At 41.9% G+C, this 27,077-nt stretch overlaps 2 protein-coding genes across 3 annotated transcripts in view; one reads left to right on the forward strand and one right to left on the reverse strand.

The window, feature by feature from the left end:
* si:dkey-91m11.5 (BCR activator of RhoGEF and GTPase) overlaps window positions 1-7,002 on the reverse strand; it is a 31,057-nt gene extending 24,055 nt beyond the window's left edge. Inside the window, exon 1 of the mRNA XM_005940543.3 lies at window positions 5,290-7,002. Within this exon, the coding sequence (XP_005940605.1) occupies window positions 5,290-6,628 (1,339 nt within the window). The 5' untranslated portion in view covers window positions 6,629-7,002. The remainder of the gene's footprint in view (window positions 1-5,289) is intronic.
* Window positions 7,003-7,042: 40 nt separating this feature from the next.
* Window positions 7,043-25,303, forward strand: ift81 (intraflagellar transport 81 homolog). 2 transcript variants are annotated; one of them, XM_042227965.1, is made up of 19 exons: window positions 7,043-7,193; window positions 7,360-8,346; window positions 8,488-8,591; window positions 9,613-9,793; window positions 9,880-9,969; window positions 11,256-11,321; window positions 11,623-11,733; window positions 13,067-13,151; window positions 13,631-13,794; window positions 13,872-13,967; window positions 14,783-14,929; window positions 19,653-19,802; window positions 20,933-21,061; window positions 22,496-22,585; window positions 23,250-23,336; window positions 23,476-23,547; window positions 23,739-23,824; window positions 24,037-24,082; window positions 24,620-25,303. In XM_042227965.1, exons 2-19 carry the CDS (start codon window positions 8,203-8,205, stop codon window positions 24,800-24,802), a joined length of 2,031 nt encoding a protein of 676 aa, XP_042083899.1. In that variant the 5' UTR covers window positions 7,043-7,193; window positions 7,360-8,202; the 3' UTR covers window positions 24,803-25,303. The 2 variants fall into 2 exon arrangements, with proteins under 2 accessions (XP_042083899.1, XP_005940603.1); XM_005940541.2 differs by having other exon boundaries at window positions 7,062-7,219.
* Window positions 25,304-27,077: the final 1,774 nt, after the last annotated feature.

Consider the following 27,077-nt stretch of genomic DNA (forward strand, 5'->3'; position numbering starts at 1 on the left):
CATCGAGCGGTGTAGGTCAGAACTGGGCCGCCAAACACGGCACACCTACTAATCAACGTATGTAGAAATAGCTCGGGGTGGACACACTGCAGCTTGTAATGTGCCGCATAACAGAGCAAATAAAAGCCCCGATAACAGTTCCAGCCCGGGTAAATAAACACACAACGGTGCAAAGGCGAGCAAAAAGATTAACTCAAGTCCAGCAGCGAGGAATAATTAACACGAAGCAGGATTTATTTCATTTGCCAATTATTGTGACTTTTCAGGATGACACCTTCAAGTTTGTGCTTTGTAGCAGACACAAATATAACTGCTGAGTTTTCATCACATACTGATAACGGGCAGAGTTTTCAGAAATGTAAGCAGTGACAAGAAAAAAATTAAAGTGACCTCCTGGTGTAATGAAATATTCATTTGCATGTATGAATAGAATTAAATATTAGCGAATGGGCCTCACCTGATGTGCTCTGATGTGACTGGCCAGCGGTATTCTGCCTAGCAACACACGTTTTTACAGCGAATTCGCCTTAAGGTAAACTGTACCTGAGTGCAGGCGCGTGGCAGAAAAGAATCAAATCATCTCAGATTCAGATGGTTTCATGGAAGTTACAACACTTTGAAAACTGCAGTAAGGTTTGTGTTATTCCAGCTCAAAGTTACTAACCGGAAGTATAAAGTTTAAAACACGAGCATGATTAACAAGGGTTTTTGGTTCTGATACTGCTGCCTCTTCTACTTCGCCACTGAATGTTTTGCCTAAAATAAACGTTCTACTACAGGAAAGAAAGGTTGACACAAGCACCATGGGTCAGGCCGTTGTGACAGAGGTGAACTCGTTTAGCACATTACATTTCATTAGCCACTTCCCCTCACACCCCAACAAACAGCTGAGAAATTCCATAAACACTTGGCCTGCCAGCCAGCCGCACAGAGGGCCCTTTGAGGAGAGCTGAAGCCGCAGGAGCACAGGGCTGAGGCTGAGCACGAGGGAGGATCACCGAGCCCGAGGAGGCTCGTAAACAGGCCCGAGCCTTTCCTCTGCATGTATGTTAGTAACTGCACAGAGGAGCTTGAGGAAAACCTAAAGTGAACCGTCTTGCATAGTTTCGAAACAAATGTTTTTGTTGAGTTTTCTGACAGAAACAAAAGGCCATTCATGGCTTTTACTGTGAGAGCAGCTGGCGATGCCTGGCCTGGTGTACTGATGGCCTGCCAGCTTTTGACCACTTTACCCAGTACACTGCACAGAAGAACAGGTGCCTCACTTGCTCACGCACACATACACGCACACACAAAGGCAGACTTGGCAGCCCTCAAGAGCTGCCAGCACTTCCCTCTTGTAGGCTTACATTTACTTAAGGAAAGGGAGAGGCTGACTTCTTCCCCTTCTTTACCCACCAAACTTCAGATGTTGATACGTAGGTGCAACGATAGGCCTGTCTGGGCTTACACGGGGAACCTCAAATATTTATGAGTCCACAATTACCCGGAGGACCGGTGTGACTCCTGCTGAGGCAGCAAGTGGTGGTCTGAGGCAATCAGACGAACGTTAGTCACCTTCCAGATAGACACTTTCTATTAATGTCACAGCGACAGCAGACAGCCCATCTACGCTCAGAAACGGTGCCATGTCCTGACTGAGGCAGGCTCGGGCTAAAAGCATCCTAAAAGACAATCTCCTGGTTTTTGCAGAGAGGATCACGATTAAACTAATGGGAGATTTATCATTTTCCCTTTTGGCTGACCTTTTTCTTTTACGCCCTCTCACTATAACACATTAACCACGAGACAGTCTACACACCCAGACTCTTCTTTAGCCACAGGCACGTCAGCGTTGTGATGATAATTAATTATGGCAAAATAAACCCATAAGAGAGCTGGCCTCCTTAAAGGTCCACAGCTAATCAGCAGCTCTATTCACAGTCAGGCTTGACAATTGGCCTAGTTAAACCAGAAACCAGGAGACAACACTTATTTCTTCTATTCATAGGAAAAAGTCCCCTGAGATGCGTCAATTTTAGACTGGCCATTTCACAGAGTTCTCACAGCTGAGACACAGTAGGACAAGCACGCGTTTGTTTAGAGAAGTTCGGAGGTGTCACTAACGGTAAGTCACTCATTTTTTCCCCAGGCGCAGGCGGACTGCCACTACGGCACTCCCACAACAGCAGCACGGACCCTGCGAAATGACATGGTGACAGAGTGCAGAAAACCCCCCCCTACCACCACCCAAACATGTGCAGTATATGGCAGTTTGTCTAATGGTTACAGAATGTGCAGCTAACTGGACCATAAAGCGCCTTTACAAGCCTTCTTTACTCAGTCGTTTCAAGAGATTTTAGTCAATGCCGCAGTGCTTTGTGATAAATGCAACAAGAAAAAACACTTTCCAGCAGCTCCCTGAAAGTCAAGAACCACAACAAAGAGCAATTTATTGCAAAAGCTGGCCTCAAACCAGCTCCCTGCTTGAGGACTAACTTAACAACGTGCAAAAAATAAATAAATTATTACAACATGAAATCCAGACTTCTGGTAATCCACAAAGCAAGGTCCACATGACACAGGTTTGCCATTATGTCAGCAACATGTCTCCTCTGAAGAAAAGAAAAAAAAAGGCTGCACTTCAGACTCTTTCTGTAGTCAAAGTGTCAAACAGGCATTACGTATCAAATAGGGAAACACAAAAGGTCAGTTGATTGGTCATGGGATGCACTATTTGGCATAGAAAGTCCAAACCTTTGTAACTGCTAATTAGTTTTTATTTAATTAGGTTTTTTGCTTTCGGTTCGGTTCAGTTTCAGAGATTTCTTACACCTAGTTTGAGTTTTTTTAATTAACTACAATAACATTGCTGTTTAGGCCTGTGACAAGAGCTGTGTGCTGACTCCGTGTGACACCTACACAGTAGGGAAAGGAGCAACATTTGGAGGTACCTGGAAAAACTAGTAGTGAGCCTTGAACACAGACTGTAAAGAAAAGATGGAAGCAGCCACTTTGCCGTCACTCGTTTGTGGACTACTGTTTTAAAGCTTCAGATATAGTATTTTGGCCATCACATCTTGTTTAATTTTTCATATTTGGATGATAAAGTGGAATGCCAAATTAGCAGTGTAGGCTAGCTAGCTTGGTTAGCTAGGGTTATCTACAGAGGTACAGGGCTAAATGGAGCTTAACTGCTTCTTGACAAAAAAAAAAAAAAATTATTTCAAAAATAAAATACCAATGATATTTCCAAATTAAAATAAAACATTTATGTTATTTATTTTTTCTTATAGGGAAACCTATAACAAGTTAGCATTTTGCTAATAAATGTCTTCATTGGCTTCACTTCTTAGCCCCGAAAGCTGCCGCTTGATCTCAACTTCTTTTGGACGCTCCAACAACTCTTACACTTTATCCACAGGAGCTATATGCTCGTCGCAGTTTGCTTGACTGGGGCTCAGCAGTTGACTTCACAGCAACTTCCAGCACCAACTCGCAACCAGTCTGGGAATACTAATGTTTCCCTAGCAACCAGTGGTTGCCAGGCAGTCACCAACCAGTCCCTAGCCCTTTGTGACTGTGGCCTAGCAGGCACACTGATTGTGTGAGATGTGCAGAGAAGATGCACTTTGCCCCTGCCTACACTGCTACAGTCACAGCCCCTGAATGTCAAGGGCATTTTTATCTGACAAAAAGGATATAACAAGAAAATGATTACAGGTGCATTATGGGTATTGGAGGCTACCTCAGCCACTACTACATCAATTTCTACTGCATCAGTTTCTACTGCATCACTTATTTTTTGTTCTTGTTGATCATGAGATACTAAGTTGCTTTATTGCAGCTTTAATGAGTATTGATTTGCAATTTTATACATAAATGTAGCAGGATGAGTTTAAAAAATGACCAGAGGCAGCCATCCTGACAATATGCTTACAGGACTCAGCGACACATGGCACGACGGTGGAATGATGCAGACCCAGATCGAATGGATTTATGCATTTCAGTCATCCGAGCAGCGTGCTGGCTCTCACTTCATGCTGATTATATCACAGGCGATCTGCTCACTTGTCACATGCTTTTTGTCAAAGAGCTTTAGACCGAATCACCTTATGTAACAAAAACACACTACTCTGCTCATCTGCTTAATCTGACCCTGAGTGGATAATGCTTCTTTTTTGGGGGGGTAGAGACACACAGTTTTCTAGCTCCAATCTTCCAACAAGCACTCTGCTTCCCAATCAGTCTTGGGTGAGGATCTGGCCTCAACCAGCGATGATGTGTGTCCTTGTGTATCTTTTATTATGACAAATGCTCCCGCCTGCCCTTCTGTCCTTGGTATTACCAAGTTACCCCAACCACTCTCCTTATCCCTCCTAACAATGTTATATTGTTAACATGTCAATACTGCTGCTCAGTGAGTGATTCTCCTATTATGCTGGAGCATAACAACAGGAAACACCGATGGCGGGTGTTTTGAGTGGAAGCCACATGACACACTTAAAGCCCCCTCGATCCTCCTCGTTGAGCGAGTTGTCAGCGCTTTTTTCCAACCCACCACCCGTAACAAAGAACCGCCCTAAATTTATCACGCTAGACAAACCCCTTTAAGTTAATTACACCACACTAAGGACAACAACGTTGATGCGCGCTGACACAAAAACACTCAGGGTGGATAGGGCTGAGCGACCGGGAAGCCCCAGGGGGCAGATGCTGTCTCAGCCAGAGCATCTCTGCGAGAGTACTGCAGCACTCAGTGGGGCAAAGAGCAGAGAGGGGTGAAAAGGAGAGGGCAAGCCTGCTTACAAAAGGGTAAAGAAAGCCCTGCTCAAAGAAGTGCAAAGGTTCTGCTGTTCGGGATATGCACACTAGGGCCACAGTTTGCTCACAAACAGCCTGATGGCAGCTGATGATCGAGCCTAACAGAGCCAACCAGTACGGATGAGGCTTGTGAGGAGGAGGAAATAAAGCTCTACTAACAAAAGAAGATGAATCTTCATTAAACCTAGCCTCCTTTTTTAAGGCAACTTTTATCGCAAAAGATAAGTAAGGCTGTTGAAAAGTCCTCTGGGTTATGGAAACGTTTTAGGACGGATTTAGTGTATCAGGCACAGAATGTTGAGACTTTATTTGAGTGATTACAGGTGCATTTTACACATCACTGACTAATTCGGGATCTGGGCCACCAAGGGCAGACAGACATGTTTCAGAGAGGGATTAAAGCGGGCTTTGGATGTGTATCATCTTCATGCACCAGACTCAATTTAAGTGTCAGATCACATCCACATTTGTGTATTAGAGACCTACCTAGATCTCCTTGAATGCTGTTGTCATGAGAGGTCCTGCTAGACGTGGTGGAGTCTCCATCACTGGGCCAGATGTGGCTCGCCTTGCGGAGTCCAGTGATGCAGGTGTCAGAAATCATTCCCTGCTGCTTCAGGCGAATCTGAGACAGAGGTGTGGGCGGGCTGCTGCTGTCGAAGGACTGCTGGGAGGGTGAACGGCTTTTCTCCCTGTACATCTGATAGGTGGTGGGGCTGGGAGACACCTGGCTGGACTGGCTTGAGGAGAAGTCCTCTTCGCTGGAGGTCAGGTTCTCGTTGGAGCTGCAGTCCGGCGTGTAGCCTCCTCCCACGTCGTCGAAGCTCCCTGGAGAGTAGGAGCGCCTCGGCCAGGTGAGGTGCGTGTCCTCATCTGTGCCGTGGTCCCTGATGTGGATGACTCGCATATCCCCATCACCCATCATCCCCCCAACATACACGCTGGTGTAAGCGTGGCACTCCACCGGCTGCTGCTCAGATTTCCCCATAGAGTAGCGCCCCTCGCCTTCTTTTAGGGGGTGTGGGCTGACCTCGGAGTCTTCATATGACCCGTTGTAGCTGCAGTTCCCCTCGGTGGATCTGCCTCTCTGAACGGCCTTGCTGATATCCCCCGTGGCGGCTGACAGGTTCCCTGGGAGTGAATGCAGGGACCTCTTTCGCTCCATCTGCATGGCTTGACAGCCCAGGCTGCTGATCTTGTCTGAAACCTCCCTGTCGTTGACTCTGACCAGCCCTCGCTCTTGATGATACTCCATGTTTACGTAGAAGGGTTTCTCTTGGCCTCCTGTCACTGACAGCCCCTTGCAATCTCCCGCTGTGTGGGAGTTTGCCCTCCTGATGCGCTCAAAGTTGGATCTAAGAGCTGCCACCGAGCCCGGACCCACTGGGAAATCAGGAAGCTCAGAGTCTTGGCGGACAGGTGACACCCCACCCTTCTGTTTGCTGTCAGGGGCACAATCCATCTCAATGTCTGCATGAGGTTTGCACTTGACTGTCTTACCAGGCCCCCTGTACTTGTGCTGCTGCTCCTCTGCTCCTGCCTCATCTATGCTGGACCTCTGGCTGTCTTCATCATTTGTCTCTGCCATCCTTTTAAACCCCCATCTCTTCCCATCGTAAGACTTCCTCTCCTTTGCGAGCAGAGTCTGCAGGTAGATCATGCGAAAGCGCTCCTTGTTTACTTCCTTCTCCAGGTGTTTGATGGATGACTTGCATTTGTCCAACTCCTGCTCAATGTCCCCCAGTGAGCTGAGCTCCATGCTAGGGGGATCAGACTCAGGGAACTGCGCTCTCCATGCTTCCACAAACCCAGCTGGCTCAACCATTATTACTCTGACACAAACTGTTCAATAAGCTACCAGCAGAAGCATTTCCAAAGCTCAACTTGACTCTTTCCAACAGCTTCCATCGTGCTACGAGTTCAAGGTGTTTCTCAGAGTAATCCACTTAAAAGGGAAATAAAACATACTTTACAGTCTTTACTCACAATCATAAGAATCAAATCCGCTTTACTCCGTTTAACAAAGTCCAACAAAATGCGAGGTTATCCTTTTCTCCAACTTGATCTCCTTCTTGCGCTGTTCTCTGGAGATCGTCTGCCTTCCTCTGTGCTTGGTGTCAGACTGAGTCCTGCAGCTCTCTGGTGTTTTGCCTCTGTCAGTCGCAGCTGAGAGAGGCGGGGCTAAGTCAGAAATGTGATTTAAACAGCAAACACATCAAAATGAACACTGCTGGTTTTCTGAACTGCTTCTTCTTAACCCCAAACTGTCTCCAGGTACAGACGGTTACAGCTGAAAAATAGAAATCCACCAGGAAATGAAAACTAGCATGACAGCACAACTATTGCGAAATATGTGGTCTTATAAAAGAAGACAAAGTGACACTTTCAAAGTAAGAAACCCTGCCTGTCCCACATGGTGAGGATTTTGTGATGTTGTGTGTGCAGAATCTCAGATAGATGAAGAAAAAACGAGGTTCACAAAACTTTGTTGTAAGCGCAAATACAGCCTGACCTCTTTTTGAGAAACACACTAATCTTTCCTTCTTTCCCACCCAGCTCCTGGCGTGATATTTTGCAACACCGCACACTTGTCCTTTCAGTTGTGTTCTGAAAACTAGGGCTAATCCGACCAAAGTTCAGCGTGTAGAGAACTGAAATACAGTTAACATGTGAAAATGTCGCCTCCTGGCGGCTCAAATGTTTAAGTTGGTGCGTTCAGGTACACACCGGACAGATTATTGAAATTTTAGGACTGTCTAAACATTGTGTTGGAGTTACGGTTATTCTGTCCGTACCACACTTCCTATTCTCACGGGAATTAAATTTTAAACTTGATGCTCACTACATATTCAAGAAAATTGCGTTTTTATTCACTTTAGCTTGGAGAATTGAACTTATTTGATATGTTCACCTCAGGCAAAGGGTTTATATATGGCATTGCGCTCATATATTTCGATCGTGAATGACACTAGACTGAGGCTTTCTTCATTTACTCCTCTGACCAGTGATTGTAGAATACTTTTATACCGCCACTGTTTTGTCCGTTGAACCAAAACTATATTTTGGATTAGCTGAACACAACTCTTGAACGGACCGTAAGAGCGACTTCCGGTTAGCAACCAATCAGTGACGCCGTCTTTATGGTTTCCACAGTAACCGTTGCTTTTCCTTCTGCTAATTAACTAGCTGCTTAAAACTTGTGTAAGACGATTTTGCAATTGTTGTTATAATTTCTGAATAGTGACTTCTTTGCGCAACCAGCAAGATTTTAAATAATTATTTTACGGGTTTGCGTGCTAAGCTAACTTAGTCGACGACAGAAAGCGTAGTTACGTTAGCGTTAGCTGGCTAATCAAGCAAAGAAGAGCCACTAAGTGCATCAAATCACACTTTTCCAAGATGAGCGAACAGTTGAAATTCATCGTCGAACAGCTGAACAGGGAACCATTCAAGAAGAACTTCAATCTCATCACGTTTGACTCACTTGAACCGATGCAGCTTTTGCAGATTTTAAACGATGTTCTGGCTGAAATCGACCCAAAGGTGAACCGATACATTTATCAGATATCTTTACCAACACTAGACGCTAAAGTTCATTACACTTGTTTCAGGGTTAACACCGAGTGATTATGTGTGGTGTTCATAGAAATAACGTGGGACTCTCACTGATGTTTATTATTATAGCAAGCCATAGACATCCGTGAAGAAATGCCTGAACAGACTGTGAAGAGAATATGTGCTCTGCTGGGGATGCTGAAATACAAACCTCCTGGTAACCTCTCTGATGTGTAAGTATCTGCAGGCACTTTCAGCTAAATTTCGCCTTATCGAATTCTGATGTTTATAATGTTGACAAATTGTCGTTGTACGCTATTTCTTGTTTCACTCAAAGTGTTTTGTTAGTTTGTTTTTTTTAATTCAACATCTATAACATAAAATAGTTTCAGGGTAATTCTGGGAGACGGACACCTTCTTGACTTTGTAGATTAGGCTTCAAATTTTATTTATTGTTAAAGCTTGTATAGTCACGGCTGGATCAGGTGATCCTGAACCATCATGGTGCACTGAGCATCTCTTTCATCTCTTTCCACTCTTCAAGTGTCTCTTGCAAATAATTTCAGGAAGGGTCCCCACCCCTGGTGGAACGTTTTGTTGGTATTGTACATACCAGTACATATGGGACATGCCCATTTGTACTGGGCATATGGGACATGCCCACAATGATGATTCAAAACTGTGTAAACACAGGATGTTTTGGCTTTTGATAAATGGGCCCTGTGAAAAATCTTAAAGTATAAAAGACCAATTGTTCGTATTTTGCCCTTGTTTCTCTATGCTCTTTATTTTGTTTCCACTCACCCTTCAGCCAGTTCTGGCACATTGCTGACCTCACTTAGCCTGGTTCTGCCAGAGATCCTTTCCTGTTAAAAGGGAGTTCTTTCTTCTTGCTGTCACTAAGTGCTTGCTCACAGAGGACTATGGGGCTGTTCTGTTTTTCTCTTTAATATCGTAGGGTTGTTAGCTTATGGTACAAAACACCATAAAATGATGGTTGCTGTGAACTAGCACTGTATAAATCAAATTAAATTAATTGATAAAATTAAACTCAACATGCACATCATTCATAGAGCTCTCATTTTTTTCCACCTTTTCCTTAGTTTTCACTGTTTACAGTGAATTCACATAAATAAAGTACCTTAAATCTTGTAATCACCTCACTACCAGTGAAACGCAGCAGTGGATCTTCCATGTTTTACCATTCACCTTCTGCAGTTTGAATCAGCTCTCCTCCTTCATCCCTCCCTGCAGAAGCAGCTTCAGACAGGGTCTGGTGACTGGCAGCAAACCTGTGATTCACCCAATCCTCCACTGGCTGCTGCAGAGAGTCCCTGAGCTGAAGAAGAGGACTTACTTGGCTCGTTTTCTTGTTAAGCTCGAGGTGCCTGCAGATTTTCTGCAGGATGATATCATCAATGACACTTATCACCAGGTTTGTCAGCATATTAAAGATACATACACCTCCTGGATTACTGGAACTGCTATTTTAATAAAAAGGTAAATAATGTGTGTTGACAGTATGAAGAGCTGGTGGAAGGATTTAAGACTTATCATAAGGAGTGTGAGCAGCTGAGGACTTCAGGCTTCTCCACAGCAGAAATAAGAAGGGTAACAAATACAGTGGTGTGAAAAAGTGTTTGCTACCTTCCTGATTTTTTTTAAAAAAAATTTTTTGTATATTTGTCACACTTAAATACTTCAGATCATCAAACAAATTTAAGTATTAGACAAAGATAACACACGTAAATGCAAAATGCAGTTTCTAAATGAAGGTGTTTATTATTAAGGGGGAAAAAAATCCAAACCTGGATGGCCCTGTGTGAAAAAGTGATTCCCCCTAAGCCTAATAACTGGTTTGGCCACCCTTGGCGGCAACAACTGCAATCAAGTGTTTGCGACAACTGGCATAGAGTCTGCAGCGCTGTGGAGGAATTTTGGCCCACTCATGTTTGCAGAATTGTTGTAACACAGGGAAACTGGAGGGTTTTTGACCATGAACTTCCTTTTCAAGGCATCTCAATTGGGTTCAGGTCAGGTCTTTGACTAAGCCGCTTCAAAGTTATTATTATTTTTTCTTAAGCCATTCAGAAGTGGACTTGCTGGTGTGATTTGGATTATTGTCCTCCTGCAAATCCAAGGGCACTTCAGCTTGAGGTCACGAACAAATGGCCATCATTCTCGTTTGTGATGCTTTGGTAGATGGCAGAATTAATGCTTCCATTTACTACTGCGAGACTTCCAGGTTCAGAGGCAGCAAAACATCCCAAACCATCACAATACCACCTCCAGGTTTTACTGTTGGCATAATGTACCTTTTTTTTTTTTTTTAATTATTATTATTTTTATATGTGACATCAGCCTTTTTTCTTTTTGGGGTTAGGGTTAGGTTGTTTCTTTAGATCGTGGCATGATGTGTTGTCTTTTAAGATATTTGTGCCTGCTCCAGCCATCAGACCGGTTCTGATTTAACATGAGCGGTAATTAGTTTTCCACACAGGACTAGGTAGGTCTGAAAAACTTTTCTCCCTTAATCAATGAAATCATCCTTTAAAAACTGCATTTTCTATTTATTCTGGTTATTTTTGTCTAATGTTAAAATGTGTTTGACCTGAAACATGTAAGTGTGATAATTATGCAAAACACTAGAAAATCAGGAAGGGTGCAAACACTTTTTCACACTGTAGTCGCGCTTTACTCTTTACTACTCTTTACTACTCTTTACTACTACTACTACTACTACACTGCTTGTTAGAAGTTACTGATTATAATCTTTCGTCAGTATGAAACTCACATATGATTTCAATTTATATTTGTTGTGTAATAAATGACAGTAGAACTTTTTCATAAGCTTAACTGACATTCATGACATTAATTCATCTTTTCTGCAATAACAGGACATTAGTGCCATGGAGGAAGAGAAAGACCAGCTCATCAAACGTGTGGAGAGGCTGAAGAAGAGGGTAAGGCAGACTGCTCTGGGAGGCTGCGGCACTCCTGCAATGCTTGGAAGGCTTTAGAATTGACTGTGGAATGAAAACATGACCTCAAACATATATTATCAGCTCCTCTAATAAACCTGACAGGGATGTGACAGGCTGCAAGGCTGCTTAACAAGGCTAGAAGTAATGAGGTGCTGAATTTCTAGGTCTTACTTACAGGCCCTGTTAAAAGGTGAAACCTGACTCTGTCAGAGGGTCGCAGTTATTTTTGCTGACCCTCCGATGACTGCCGCAGCACTGAATGGTGTTTTCTTTCCACTAGGTGGAGTCGGTGTCTAACCATCAGCGGATGCTGGAGCAGGCCAGGCAGCTGCGGGTGGAGAAGGAGAGGGAGGAGGCGCTGACTCAACAGAAGCAAGAGCAAAAGAATCAGGTAAATACTTGGGATTACTTGTGTCATTTATCAGCGCTTTTGTTCATCACAGTATATTTTAGCAAGTCATGACAGTCAAGTTAAACAAGTTTGTGGGCCGTTATGCACACTGCCTTTTCTCAGTCTTTTGCTTCTCCTTTCTTGCTCGGTGGAGTTTAAAAAAACAAAACTGTGTCTGGCACAATCTGGGTTTGGATTTAATGTGGAGTTTTCTGCTCACAGAGTTTTTATTGTTTGTTTTAGTTTTTTGTTTTCATTTCAGTTTAGCTTTGGCTGATACATCACAAGAAAGAAACTGAACTGAAATCTGTGTAGGAATTCTGTAAGAACAACAATGATCGTAGAAATATAATTTCTTGGGGAAAAGCTTTTAGAAACCTTATCTTGGGCCATTTTGGGCAACCTTTGTAAGCACCTTTTTATCACTTTTGGCTGTTGATTCTATAATAATTATCTGTCTGTGACTATTTTTGTTAGTGTTTAGTGAGCGTTGTCACACAGAATCAGCCCACCAAAGAGTCCAGTCTGGCCCACTGGCTGGCTTTGAACACTATAAAGGAGGGCATAAATTTTGTGTTTGTTTGTAAGTTTTACAGCTTTTCCTGCTGATGTAGCCCTCACCCATGACCATTCATAATACGCCAATGTCATTAACTAATAGAGAAACGGCAATGACAAAACAGAACAAGGATATTTCCTGTGAATTAACAAGTAATTATAAATGCAGGATATTCTGGGCAATGAGCTACCAGAAATTTTACTGTAATTTTATACAATTATTTCTACAATTTAAGCCCTTTTTTTTTTTTTACGGTAGTTGAGGTGACAGATTTCTGTACACTGACAAAAAAGAGGAGTTTCACTGGTCACACAATGAGCTGTATGCAACAAATGATATAAAATGAGTCTAATGTCTATAGTTTAATGCTTTAAAATAACTTGCCAAATTGGTGCTCAGAGGATTTGCAGTGTGACTGCCAGGTGGCAAAACTAGATTCTAGAAGGACTTACTTTGCTGAGTGAGTTTTCTATTTTTGCATTTGTCAGATTTTAGCATTTAACATAAGAAGTGTACAACAGCAAAAAAATACGATACAGCATTGCAAACAGTTGGCGCACAGTCTCATTGGTATCAAACACATCCACAACTGCTGCCTCAGGCTGACTAACACATGTTAAAGTCTTCTTTTTATTTTCACTTTCATTGTTTCTAGATATTTTATAGGCTGAAAACTGGCACATCAATGCAGAAAACAGGAAGATGATTTCATATGAAAGTAGTGCTCTGATTTCCTGACAGTGCCTGTATCTGTGACTGTTTTTGTGTGTTCAGCTGTTTCAGGCTGAGCAGAGGCTGCTGAGATCAGAGCAGCAGTTGAAGGATTTGCGACAAGCTGCAGCAGATGCTAATCCAGAGAGTGAGTAGCCATGTCCCTGCTCCATGTATACAGCTGGATGGGTGGATTCAAGGTCACAACAGAGTGTGATGCGGGTGTCTCTCTGCTAACGGGCTTTCATCTGCTGAGACCCTCTGATTATGCTGATCTTTGAAGTGCTCTAATAGAGCTTGTCTGATGGTGAAATTGTCACCTTTTGTTCTCATCTGCTGTTGGCGTCTTTAGCCAAATGAGAGATTTACACATTTGCAGTTTCTAAAACGACTGCAGTGCAGACAGAGATGGACCTGCACAATTAAAGTCAATAATCAGACGCACTACAAATTTTTTTAGGAACACTAAATGGGGCTGCTGATGTTTAGTATACATTTAATAAGCGCTTGTCTTTCTACAATAACATTTTGGCAGAATAGTTTTTTTTACCATATATTTTTGATATTAGGCACTGAATGCCTGAAAGAGGTTTAAAATAGCTTAAAGAAAAGATTGGTCTCTTTCAGGCTTAATGAAGCGACTCGAAGAGGAGATCAAGATCAACTCCTACATGGTCTCTGAGAAGCTTCCCAAGGAGCTGGAGGGCATGAGGCGCACCGTGCAGTTCCTGCAGAAGGTGGCATCAGAGCCTGCGATGGGCCAGGCTGATCTCCAGGAGCTGGAGGACAAGGTCTGGAGGACCAGGGTTTGGTATTATGCTTGTGTACCTTCAAGATTCTAAATGTCCTTTAATTTCCTCTTTCACAGATTAAAGAAGCAGATTCTCAGATAAACCAGCTGATTGAGAAGAGGATGATGAGATATGACCCCATGGATGACAAACTCTCCCTTTACAGACAACAGGTGCTGACTGTGTTCATTCTTTCAGTCATCTTTCATTGTTCTGTCTAGTTTTGACTCTTTAATCAGCTACATTTTTTCCCACAGGTTAAAAGGAACCTTAATGTAATTCATGTTAAGAACACTGTTACTTCTGAGATCATAATATAAAGTTGTAGCCGAGCAATAACCAAACAAATTTTGATACAGTTGTGCCAAACATCATATTTAATTACTTTAAAATGAGGCTCTTAGGGAACAATGTCTCATTTTGTTAATTGCTTCTTCTGCTCACATCTATGGTAAGAGACACGAGGAGAGGAATCCAGGATGTGCAATTTGTGGTATGATAAAAGGGGCACCAGTATAGTACACACACCATACAAACTGGAAATTTTGGATGTTTATGGAACAGAGACCTTTCAGAATCCACAAAAGGGACTACAGAATTATATTCATAACAGAGTTGGAGGAAAGATTGATTGCTGAGCAAATGGAGCTTGCATAAGTGTGCGTAGAACATGCAAATAGACCAAAGGATAGGCCTGAATGCAAAACATCTTACTGTGACCCTGTGTTTATTTCAGAAAACTCAAATTCTTAAGGTTTTTCACTCTAAAGATGTATATTGTACAATCATTCATCCCTTTGTCCATCTGTTCCTAAATAGGTTAAGATATTTTTCATTTGAAAGGTCAACGACTGAACACTAGTGATCTTTATTCTGTTCTCAGTGTGTGTCATAGGAAAAATGTTTGGGTTTTTTTCAGCTCTTTCATTTTCTCATATTTTCCATGGATTTATCGTGTTTGTATACGTCTATAATCTGACCCTTGTAGGCCTCCATCATCGCTCGAAGGAAGGAGTCAAAGGCAGAGGAGCTTCAGGAAGCAAGGGAGGAGCTGGCTGCGGCAGAGAGGGAGCTGAGGCAGAGGACAAACCAGACACAAGGCTCAGATGGGGAAGAGGTCATTCGTGGTGATGAGGTACACTGCCGGTTCACACACTCACTGCAATATTTGCTGGGGATTTTTGTGTGTGTGCGTGTGTGTTTTTTGTTTTTTTGGGGCTCCACAAAAAAGGAGTTTTTAGAAACAGGACACCGCTATCATCTTCAGCTTTATCAAAGAAAGTGCTAGAAGATTTGCAATCCACAGAAAACACAAGAGGCTATTTTTGTTCTTATCCAAACACAGACAGGCTCACTGTCTAATGTTACTTATCCCTTTTCCCTGCTCTCCCCCACATTCCCATGCACAGTCATAAATAGAACACAAAAGAGAGAATGTCCAGAACAAGGATTGTACTGGACAAACTTCCTGAAAGTTGGCCTTTTTCTTAATCTTTAGTGTAATCAGTCTCCTAATTCAAGTCAGCTGGACAAAAAAACCTTGAGCAGTCTTTGGGTATAGAGACTTTGCTCTCTATTTATATCCCATGACAAGATGTACTCCTTGTCCTTTCAGACACGTGGTATGGTTTACTCATGCCAATCAGTTGAAGTGAACTTAACATAGAATAAACTTAAACAAAATCGCTTGAATCAAAAAAGACTTGAGTAATCACTTCTCAGCTGGCCAGTAGACTAAATTTAAAGTTACAGAGCTGACAGTGACTGCTCTGAAAGAGCAGAGAGATGCTAATGAATGGGAGCTGCGCTGGGACCATCAGAGCTCAATTTTCTAGAATCAGTTTCCATGGTTTCCTAAAGCTGACACCAGCACAGCACAGCAATATTGCTGGGCCCAAAGTTGGATCCATGATCCCTAAAAACAAAAACAAAAAAAGATTTTGTACACTGCGATTTTCATCCCAAAATTGTTAGTACAACCAGTAAAAGCATGTAGTAATGAGCCCCAAAACCTGTTGAAATCCAGGCTGTTCCCCAAAAGGCACCAAAGCCAGAACAGCTCTGCATTGACATTATGTTAGTGGTAAAGAGGATGAAAACACAACAGACCTCACAGCAGAGTTTCCATTTAATGTAAAATGGAAACGCGGCACTTTTTTGCAAATTCTTTTCCTGGGAGCGTACTGTTAGAGTGATGCAGATTCTCAGCTGAGGGAACACATTTTATATGGCAGCCTTTTGAACCACAGAACAAGCTGCATGAACTGTGTTGGCAAAGGAATGCATTAAGTTGCTGATGTGGAAAATGTGACTTTGTATGTAACTATTAACTACATTAATAGTAAAATACGTTATTATATTGCATCATTATTTTAAACAAATGGGACAAATGGACATGTTTGGTTACACAAAAAATAGACACAAACTCTCCACCACGAAATATAGTTAGAAACAGTGAAGTATCAGGCACACTATTATATTTTACATTAGTCAAGAAAATGTATTACAATCAATTTGAGACTCTTTAACTGAAATTAGAGAGCTGTTTGTAGAAACAAAGAGGCCCTTGAGACGACACATGAATGAAGTGAATGGAAAATGTTTTGTCAAACGCGGCTTATCAGACTCCTCCTGTAGTTTCGGGCTATCAGCCACAGTGGAGATGATCACTTTATCAGAGGTATTTTCCATTCTGACCATTACGTGTCATCACATGCCGCCCACCAACTGCAGGGTCTCTCTGAGGGGGGATGACGGCATCTGTTCGTCATTGGTTGGAAAGTAACAAGAAACCATTTTAACCAGCATCCTCGTCACTCTGGTTAAATTTAGTCTTACTTCAGTCACAAATCCGACTAACGCTTTTTTAAAAAACTTGAAATAATGTGGATTTATTTTGATTTCCTGCTGTTTGTCCCACGTGCAGTTATTTGGAGCATACGCTGCACGGTTGAGGGTTTTGTTAACTGGTCTGCATGTGTGTGGGTGTACTGCTGAATGAGCCACCGTCCATTTTAACAGCAGTTGTTTTGGGGATACAGTGTCAGGAACACTATGCAGTATAATTCTGCTGTGTTAATTCCTCTTGCGGTCACGTCTGCCCTTGACGTTCCAAAATACACAAAGAATAAATGTGCGCACAAACACACAAGCATTGATCCGCATGAAGCACATTCTGTGATTTCTGGGGCTGTTCTTCTGTGTCCGTGTTCATTTATAGCTGCTCTTCATTGTGGAGGAGTTTCAGTGTGTCCCAGCAGACGTTTGGGGTGGGGAGTAAGTGAGCATCCACTTAAAGCAGTTATTCTGTCAGATGAAGCTGTTTGCTGCACATAGCTGGCTGTGAATCTCAAAGGATCGGGTGACTCTTTCAGATCATAGCATGGCCTCCAGGCCTCCTCATTGCAGCCGCTGCTGTTCTCTAATCCCTTCCCTCCCCTGGCTCAAGCCATTGTCTTCTCCTGTAGCCTTTCATAGTATCACAGCTGTGCCGGACACCATGCCTCCAAATATAAACTGTGTTTAGGCCTCTTTCATTGCAGTTTCCATATCAACTTTACACTTTCTTTGTTACAGCAGGTTTTAATGTGCTTCACAGAACCATCAATAATATCAAAATGTATGTGTCTTGGTATTTTGAAGGACCTATAATCAATATTTACATTAGATAAATGGGGAGGGTTGCATCAGGAAGTGCAGGTGACGCAAATTCTTTGCCAAATCAAAGACGCAGGTCATCAAGAGTGAGACTTCTATATCGGATTGGTCGGGTCCCAGGTCAACAACAACCACCTCCAGTACTGTTGGCCAGCAGTGTGCCAGTGGAAACTGCGCTACTGCTGGCCGGGGAAGCGTGTTCGGAGGTAGTAAGGGAAGGAAAGGCACGAGTGTGGGGGTGTGAATAGGGACCTGAAATGTAGGGATTATGATTGGTAGAGGGAGAGAGCTGATTGACATGATGGGGAAAAAAGGAAGGTGGATATATTGTGCAGGAGACTACTTACAGGGAAACAAGGTCAGAAGCATTAGAGATATACTCAAGCTGTTCTCCCATAATGTAGATATGTAGAGAAATGAGCAGGGGTGAGCTTGCCTGAAGAGTAAGTGAATAGTGTTGTGGAGGTGAAGAGAGTATCAGATAGGATGATGAGCTTGAAGCTTGAAATTGAAGGGGTGATGATGAATGTTGTCAGTGTGTGTGTGTGTGTGTCCAACAAATTGAATATTAGGTAGAAAAGAGAAAGGAAGTGGCTGAGAGGGGAGAGAGTGGTGTTTGGAGGAGACTTCAGTGGACACGTAGATGAAGGACAGAGGTGAGGAGGTGGTGTTGGGCATGGATGGTATTAAGGATAGAAATGCAGAAAGACAAATGGTAAAGCTGTGGTGTTCACATACTTTAAGAGGTGATGTAAATGAGTGGAGGTAGGTGCATGCAGATGGCCTATATTCTATGCAGAAGGTACAATATGAAAGAGTTTGGATACTGCAAGGTGGGGTCCAGGGAGAATCTGAGTCTGTAGGATCACATTAAGAAGAAGAAGCAAGTGAAGCCAGAGGCAAAGATTAAATGGTGGAAGCTGAAGAAGGAAGAATGTAGCGAAGAGTTACCAGATGAATTGGTGAGGAAAGAAAACAAGGAATTTGTCTTCTTTCCTGGAGGTATGATCTAGAGAGAAGAGGACTAAAAGTCGGTAGTAGTAAGACAGAATGGATACGTGTACTCGAGAAGGAGGCAGGTGGAAAGGTGAAGTAGCAAGTAGAGGTAGTAAAGGTAGTTGACTTCAAATATCTGGGAGCAGCAGCTCACAAGAGAGGTGAAGGAGAGTGCAGGCAGGGCAGCTGGGGACGAGTATCAGAGGTGACATTTGACATTAGGATAGCAGAAAGGGAAGGTTTACAAGACGGCATTGACACCTGCTATGATTTAATGTTAGCAGATGGTGGCACTGGAAAAAAGACAGGAGGCAGAGCTGTAAGTGCCAGAGTTGATACTAAAATCTTTGATGGAAGCGAGGGAAGTACTAGAAATGAACACATCAGAGGTACAGTCAGGTTGAGTTGTTTGGAGACAGTCAGAGAGGTAAGGCGGGGATGGTTTGGGCATGTGTAGAGGAGGCATAGTGGACATATTGAATATAGAGCTGCTGGGTATTTTCATGCAACCTTTGAGTAACACTAAGGCTACGTTCACACTGCAGGTCTTAATGCTCAAATCCGATTTTTTGATCAAATCCGATTTTTTTTTTTTTTTTTATCTGCTCATTCACACTACAAATAAAAGTGTTCTTATCTTCACCGGCGCTGATAATTGGCGTCTGTCAGTGACGTAAAAGATGGATTTAATGCGACTTGACCGTTCAAACAGCAGTCGCTTTCTGAAACATCGGATATGTATCGGATTCAGTACCACATACGAAAGTGACCCAGATCGGATTTGAAAATATCGGATTTGTGCCGTTCACACTGTCATACCATGATCGGATATGGGTCGCATAGGGTCAAAAAAATCGGATTTGATGCGCTTTCGCCTGCAGTGTGAACGTAGCCTAAATGATCTTGTTCACAGCTACAGCTAATTCAGATTCACTAATTAAGCAAACAAGCATGTCTTTGGACTGTGGGAGTAGGCCGGAGTACCTGGAGAGAACCCATGCAGCCACTAGGAGAACACGCAAATAACGCAATAATGCAATCTGTCAGCTGGTTTTAATTCCAGTATTAATTACTGCACCACCAAAAAACCCAAAAGCAATAACAATCTGCCCAAAATGTGTTTATCCAGGACTTACAGGCATGTCCATAATGTGTTCCTTCGCATTTGTGACTAATGCCGAATTCTGTTTCATTGTTCTTCTAAGATGAAACGATTAGTGGCGAAACTCCGCAGCAAGGGAACAGTATACAAGAAGAAACGCCAGGAAATCGCTGAGCTGAAAGCAGATTATGGAGTCGTGCAGCGCACAGAGGAGATTCTCAAGCAGAGACATGATGCTGTCCAGCAGAAACTGGTAATTCCTGATTTTGAATTTCATGTGAGAGAAGTAGAATCATTCATTTATTTACAATAAAGCAGAGGAAGGACTGGGATTCACAACTTTACGTTACTTTGTGAAGACTATTGTGATGCTATTGTGAGGGAAGTCTCATTAAAGACACCCTTCAGTAATAATTTAATATTTAGTATTTGGACCTGGACCAGAGAAATCTTCCTAACTGCTCCTGCTGTCCTCTCTGAACTGTCATATTCATATAATAACCGCCCCACCTCCTCCCCCTTCGTCATACTGTCAGTCCAAATGTGTTGTTTTCACTTGATCCTCCCATTCACATACTCTCTGCTAACAGTGAAGTGGTAGAAGTTTCCTAGAAAGGGCTTCACACCTTTGTGTGGTCCCAGCACCTGACTTGTTGATGGGCTCTCTGACGCAGGCTGAGCTACTATTTCTGACGGTTCCATCTGCTGCTCTTCCTCTGTCTGCATCCCCCACAAGGATTTGATAAAGCAATGGACGTTTTTTTTTAAAGCATCATACCTCCTTATGCATTTCAGAGATCAAATGACAGACACCCTGTTAATGTTAATTTTACATGGAGCAATATTCAGCCCCAATTCCATGAAATGTATAAATTGTAAATGAAAACAGAATGCAGTGGCTTGCAAATCTCATAAACCCACATTTTATTCAAAATGGAGTATTAAAACCTATCAAATGTTTAACGTGAGAACATTTTAAGAAATATATTAGCCTTTTTTCAATTTGATTGCAGTAACATGTTTCAAAAAATGCTGCAGCATGGCCATTTTTACCGCTGTTAGGCTGTTTACCTCTGCCTTTCTGCCCTTTTTTTATTTCCTCGATGCTCTTTTTATACCCAATCATTTATTGACCTGTTGACAGTAACACGATTGGTTCCTGAAATGGTGAAATGTTTCAGTTTAAACAGCTGGTATGTTTTCTTGGTTGTATTGTGAATAAAATATGGGTTTCTGAGATTTTCAGATTGCTGCTTTCTGTATTAATTTGCATTTTATGCAGAATCCCAATTATTGGGGAATTTAGGTGGTATGTCTGAAATCAAAGACAATATTCCTAATCATTAAAAAACAATATCTGACTATTTGTGCTGTGTTTTAAAGCAAGCCGTGGAGGCTGAGAAGGGTATCTCTGGCTACAGTGATACTCAGGAAGAGCTGGAGAGGGTTTCTGCCATCAAGAGTGAGCTAGATGAGAAGAAGGGCCGCACTCTGGATGACATGTCTGAAATGGTGACTATACTTTTTGGTTTTTTTTTAATCTGAAGTGCTTTTTGACTTACTGTAGGCTTAATAGTTACTATAGATACATACTGATTATCGATTATTTAGTCTGTTCTCAGTGAGTTCATATAAAGCCAGGAGAAGAAACAACTGAGTGTTTAAAGCAGTCTGCACTCTGAGCTTTTGATTGACATGGGTTACTTGTACCTCATTATTTGAACTTTTAGCCATCTTGCTAAGAGCGTATGAGCAATCACTATTGGAACATTGTATTTATGACAGAAAATAAGGAAAAGCAGAGCATGTCCAATTTAATGTTCTTCACATCTTCATTCGGATGTAGCCAACACAGTTACAGACAGAACCCCGATAAGCATGCAGTGTCTACCATAGGCGTAAAAGGCTTATTGCACATGTGCCAACAAATACTGTTAGCATTGATGATAAAGTGAACTTAAATGACATGATTGTCTCCAGTGTTGTCAGTTAAAGCATAACTTTAACTTTAACAATGTGTGTCTGTGTGTGTAGGAGAATATGATATGCCACTGAAAAGAAAAGCACCAGTGTTGCAGTTTAATTGATTGAAGCCCATTTAGCTGATTCAGTTTTAGGGCCCTTGTATTGTGGATACAGGCTCACTGTAATTTGTAATAGACTTTTTTTTTTTTTCTTCTTTTACCGCCCACATTTTGTTTTCCCACAGCAGGGAAAAGGTGAAATTTATGATCCTGTCTTGAGCTGGACAGTGAACCAGCATGCACGCACACAGTCCATTATTTGAACTATTCATTTAGCCACCATTTATTTATCTGCACTTTCCCTGGAGTTTGGCCTTTAGGGAGTTTATGAAAGTCTAAAATAACTACAGCCAAGTGAAAATTCAGCACAAGTTAGCAAATAATAACCTCTGTGTTGATGCTCGGGATATTTAATTAAAGCTGAAAGTTTGATTTTATTGTTAACAGTAATGGGAAGTTACAACAAGAATGCTAGTTCATAACTTCCATCATCATCCTTTTGTGTGGAAGCCCAGGACATCAGTTGTGACTTTTTTATGAATTCGGTAGCGTGTGTACTTCTGCAGACTGTGAGATTGCTTGTTAATGATGATATCAAATATACCTGGATCCATGCTGAAAGGACGCTGTTACACTAAAATTTTAAAATGGCATTTCAAACCCATAAAACTGAAATCTGGAATGTTTCAGTCAATACTTACCTACTTACACACACACGCTATAGGCACTTTCTCCAAATGTTGATCTGGTTGACAATGCTGTCTAACTTCATCATTAGTCACAGTCGTATTACCTGCTGTTTACTCTTAAGTCTGTGAATGCATACAAAGGTACATGTGTGTGTGATTATTGTAGGACTCCTTTTTTGTGTTTTGTTTTTATTGTTAATGCAGTGTGTGCCGTTATCTTGTGTTTTTTGAAGGTGAAGAAGCTAAACTCAATGATAGTGGAGAAGAAGTCTGCGCTAGCACCAATTATTAAAGAACTGAGGTCACTGAGACAGCAGAGTCAGGTGAGCATCATCTGAATTATTAAACGAGAACTTCAAAGAAACCTCACGGCACATCAAACGGTGTTTGTAAAGACAGTTTGATGTGCCAAAGACCACACCGAAACAAGGACCTTCAGCTCACATGACAAAGCAGCATCCCTGTTTAGCACCCAGCCTGTCAGAAAAAGGATCCTGGCAAGAATTTGGTACGGATTTTTCATTACAGAGTATAACTTTCAGAAAGAGTGGGTAATTCATGCTCCAAAATATCTTCGGTGAGTCCTAATTCTGTTTCTGCGAACAAGTAGAAGTTCACTTTTATATTATGCTACCATGGACAAGGTCCATTAGGAGTAATTTGCGTGATCCATAAATCAATGTATAATGGGAAAGCATCCTGCATCCCTGAGCTAGAGCAGAGGATTTAATTTTCCTACATGTGTGCCCAGAATTGCTCTTACATCTCAATGGGTCACGTCTGTTAATGAAGAGCTGCAACGGGAAGACATAAATAGACTCTGTAAGAAGTTAAAGTGCTAAAACTACAGCTGGGATCTTTTGTTGACATTAAACAGTGCTGTGAGCGGGACACGAGTGTTGATAATAGTGCATTTGTCTCAGTTCTGACTGTCTAGTAATGGATTTGCTTTTCTGTTCCGGTGTGTCCTGCTCGGATTCTTCATAGGAGTTAGGCCAAGAGTATGAAGAAAAGAAGGCACAGTATGAAAGCTGTGCTGCTGGTTTGGAGAGCAACAGATCAAAACTGGAGCAGGTATAATTATTATAGTGCAAGGGTTTCATATGCACAGCAGTTTAGGTAAATTTTACGTGCTTTTTTTTCCCGTGTGTTAGTACATGTTTGATCTTTAGCATGGTTATATAAGAACGCCCATCCTCTCTTTAAATCACAGGAGGTGAAAGCACTGAGGGATGAGATGGCACAGAAGGAAAACCGATACCATCATATCAACACCATGTCACAGGCAAGTATTTTGAAAAGATACAGTAGTTACTTAAGGCAGGACCAAAGACTGTGCACTGTTATCGCTGTTTTTAAGCCAAATTAGAAACATGAGTGCATACAATGCTGCAGCATTTTGTAAGCCACCTGCCCCCACAAGCACCCACTGGGACAAACTGTAAACTCGGATCTGTGCCTCTCTGTCCTCGGCAGATCCTTGAGATGCAAATACAGAGGGCAGCTGAGGAGATGAAGGCCTACGTGTCTCCTGATCCGCAAGAGAAGAAGAAAGCCATGAGGTGAGCCTGCTGAGCCAGGCCAGCCAGCTGCTTGCGAAATGAATGGCCTTTTTTATTTCAGCAGGCTCTCATTACACTAAAGCCAGTTAATCTACTGCCACTGTTTCCTTGCTGTTGTGATGACACACCTTTATTTTTAATACATGGAGTGAAATCAGCTTGAGAAATGGCTGTTGCACACATGTTACTAATCTTCCTCTTGTTCACTGTAGGGAAGTGTACATGAAGAATATTTCCGAACAGGAGTTACTTGGCAAGGTGAGAAAAGTGTGCTGAGCGAGTGCTGACCCAGCAGATTCTAGGACGGGTCAATACTTGGAAATATTCCTTTATTCTGTCAAGAACATGATCTGAGGACACACAGGTTAGCCAAGGTGGTTTCACAGAGTTTGCTTTGGAAGTAAAGTACCGTAATGCATAGTAAGGAATACACCTGAACATTCACATCAGGACACAAAACCAAACAGTAAATTATATGTATTACTCTATAAAAGTGCAAGCAAATTCTTTATAGAATTCTCTAGAAATGCCATAAATATGCATCTAGTTTGCAGAGTTGAGGTTATATTAACACATATGGCATCAAATCTGAATTCTGTCTTTGAATAAATGCCAGTTGTTTTTATCTCAGGTCTACAGAGGACAGTAGAATGTCATAATGAGACAGATTTAACATACTTTTGTTTGCACCAGGTTGGCACAAATGTGATCATGTTGGGGTTCATTTAATTTTGAGCAAACGGAGTCTGCGCTGGGTATTTTTCACCAATATCTCTTTTCACGTGTGGTCTCCAGAAGTTGCGAGAGGAACAGAAGACGGTGAGGGAGAGCCACAGCGCCAACATGGAGCAGGTGAAGATGTGGCGTGACCTAGAGCAGCTGATGGAGTGCAAGAGGCAGTGCTTTATAAGGGCAAAGAACCGGGAGTCTATCGGTCAGATCATCCAGGAGGGAGGGGAGGACAGGCTGGTGCTGTGAGGAGTCATCTAGGAATGATGGGCTGTGATTCCACTGAGTTCAGCTTAACAGAGTTTCTGTCATCATTCTGTCACAGGCTTAATTTTCCTCATATATCTCTTCTCTTTATACCCAGCTGTTGTTTCAGTTGGAACTTTAGAACCAGACCACTAACCTAAAGAGGTGGCGTGGTTTAAGATGCTTTTGAATCTCCAACTTAAAGAACACGTGCAGCGGCACAGGGGTTTTCACTTTCTGTGGCCCACAGGAGACTCCTTTCAATCAGAGTGTCCAAAGATAACAGGATACAAAGTGGTGCTCTTGGGATGTGGCCACAGTCAACTATTATTGGCACTGCCAACCATGACCTTGAGCATGGGTTGAGATTCCAGTTTTGGAATTCACTGGGAGCCCCCACTGCATTGAAACAGTCAAAATATTCTGCTTGTGGAATACTGTAATGGATCCTTTTTTCAATATGGTTGTTAATATTTTCCGTGCATTTCTATTAAATATATTTAATAATGATTTTGACTCATGTTTTCATTGTGACAGAGAAAAATATATGAATGTAAATTAGGAAAGCTATGTAGACTGTTGGAGTTTAAAAGAGCAGTTGGTCTGTCCTATCCATTGCCTTCATTTGTTCTGTTTTGTTTTTTCACCATGAATCAATTTTGCATCATATCTGAAAGCAAAAACTTTTATTTGGATGATGAAGATTCATATCTTTTTTAGCAGGTAACACGACACACACGTCTGCCCGCTGACTTTTCAGTGTGACACGTCATTCCCAGCAAATGTCTTCATGGATGTTTCAGGGTCTCGACCTCCCCCTCTCCCACAGGAACTTAATCTGCTGTTGACAGCCAATGTTAGTGGCCCTTGTGCCAAACGGATCAAGTGTGCTTTGTAAAAGGCTGCTTGATGTCCAGCTGGCTGGTGCCATGTTATTGTTGTTACAACACCTTGTGCTTCTTGGGACCTTATTAAGACATTAACAGATGATTCACGCCAGTCCTGTAAAACATCTGACAGCACTACCCTCTGAAGACCCCAGAGGAGGGCGGGGGATCCTTTTACACCTTTACAGAAAATTGGACCTTTGTTTTGCAAACACCTTTCACTTTAAACCTTATTTTTTTGTGGTATTGGTATGTCTCTGCTACTAGCTGGTGTAAATAAATGTTCCAATTTTCTAAGACAATCTCAATTACACCCCCCCCCCCCTCTAATTAAAGCGGTGATACATTAAACGAGCAATGGACTTTTTGTATTTGGATGCCTTCCTTCTGTCTGCATGAAGCTGCCTATAAAGCTGTATAAGCACATTTGGGCAGAGCATTGCAAGATTATTGTAGTTAAAAACTAAAAAGGTGTGTGGAATTATTTTTTTTAGGTAATTAATAAATATCATATTTGTGAAATTATGGTAATATTTACTTAAGACGTAAACTGAAAAAAAAATCAAAAAGGCGTCTTTACTTTCAGTCTTAAGCTCTTGCTCGTCCCCTCGTATTACCTGTTTATATATATTTTTTTATTAATACAGGACCATCAGGGCTGCCCATGTTCAGTGTTGAATGAAAAGGACATTGAGAGGACATGTATATAATCGCCAATGCTTAAAAAAGATTTTAAAAAGCAAAACCACCACCTTTGCTGCTGCAGAAATCTCCTTGAAATGTCGTGTTTCTCTCAAAATATTATAATAAATTTCTGATGTTGTGTTTTTATTGTGATGTACGGAAGAGGATTAGGGCCACTGGGAAAAAAAAGAATTCTGACTTTAATCTCAGAATTCTGAGATTAAAGTCAGAATTCTTTAATCTCAGAATTAAAGAATTCTGAGATTCTGACTTTAATCTCAGAATTCTGAGATTAAAGTCAGAATTCTTTTTTTTCCAGTGGCCCTAATCCTCTTCCGTAGTAATGTCTATTCTCGACTTGTTTTTGAACAAGTTGTTAAACCTTTCCCCAGAAAAATCTGTCTATTAAACTATTAAACATTTTATACACACACACACACACATTATACATATATATATATATGCGCCTCTGTTTCAACTTGGACATTCATGAAGCGGTGGAAGGGAATAACTAAGGAATAACTTGTCAGCCGTATAAAGCCAACTGATAGCTCCAGGACGTCACGTGTCACACCACTATAACAGTGTCACCTGCCAGGTACACTGAGGAAGACGTGGCGGGCAATATGAAACACTTAAAATGAATGCATAGTAACCCTACACACTGTACGAAGTGACCCAATCTTCACGGCTTACATAAAACAAAC

The sequence above is a fragment of the Haplochromis burtoni genome, unplaced genomic scaffold (genome assembly GCF_018398535.1).
Source record: "Haplochromis burtoni strain Fernald_Lab_line unplaced genomic scaffold, NCSU_Asbu1 Contig_293, whole genome shotgun sequence".
Taxonomy (NCBI): Eukaryota; Metazoa; Chordata; class Actinopteri; order Cichliformes; family Cichlidae; genus Haplochromis; species Haplochromis burtoni.

Coding starts and splice junctions, on each gene's coding strand:
- ift81 (XM_042227965.1), top strand. CDS start 8,203: ATGAGCGAACAGTTGAAATTCATCGTCGAACAGCTGAACAGGGAACCA. Junction 9,794..9,879: donor TCAATGACACTTATCACCAG/GTTTGTCAGCAT, acceptor GTGTGTTGACAG/TATGAAGAGCTGGTGGAAGG. Junction 23,825..24,036: donor GAGAAGAAGAAAGCCATGAG/GTGAGCCTGCTG, acceptor TGTTCACTGTAG/GGAAGTGTACATGAAGAATA.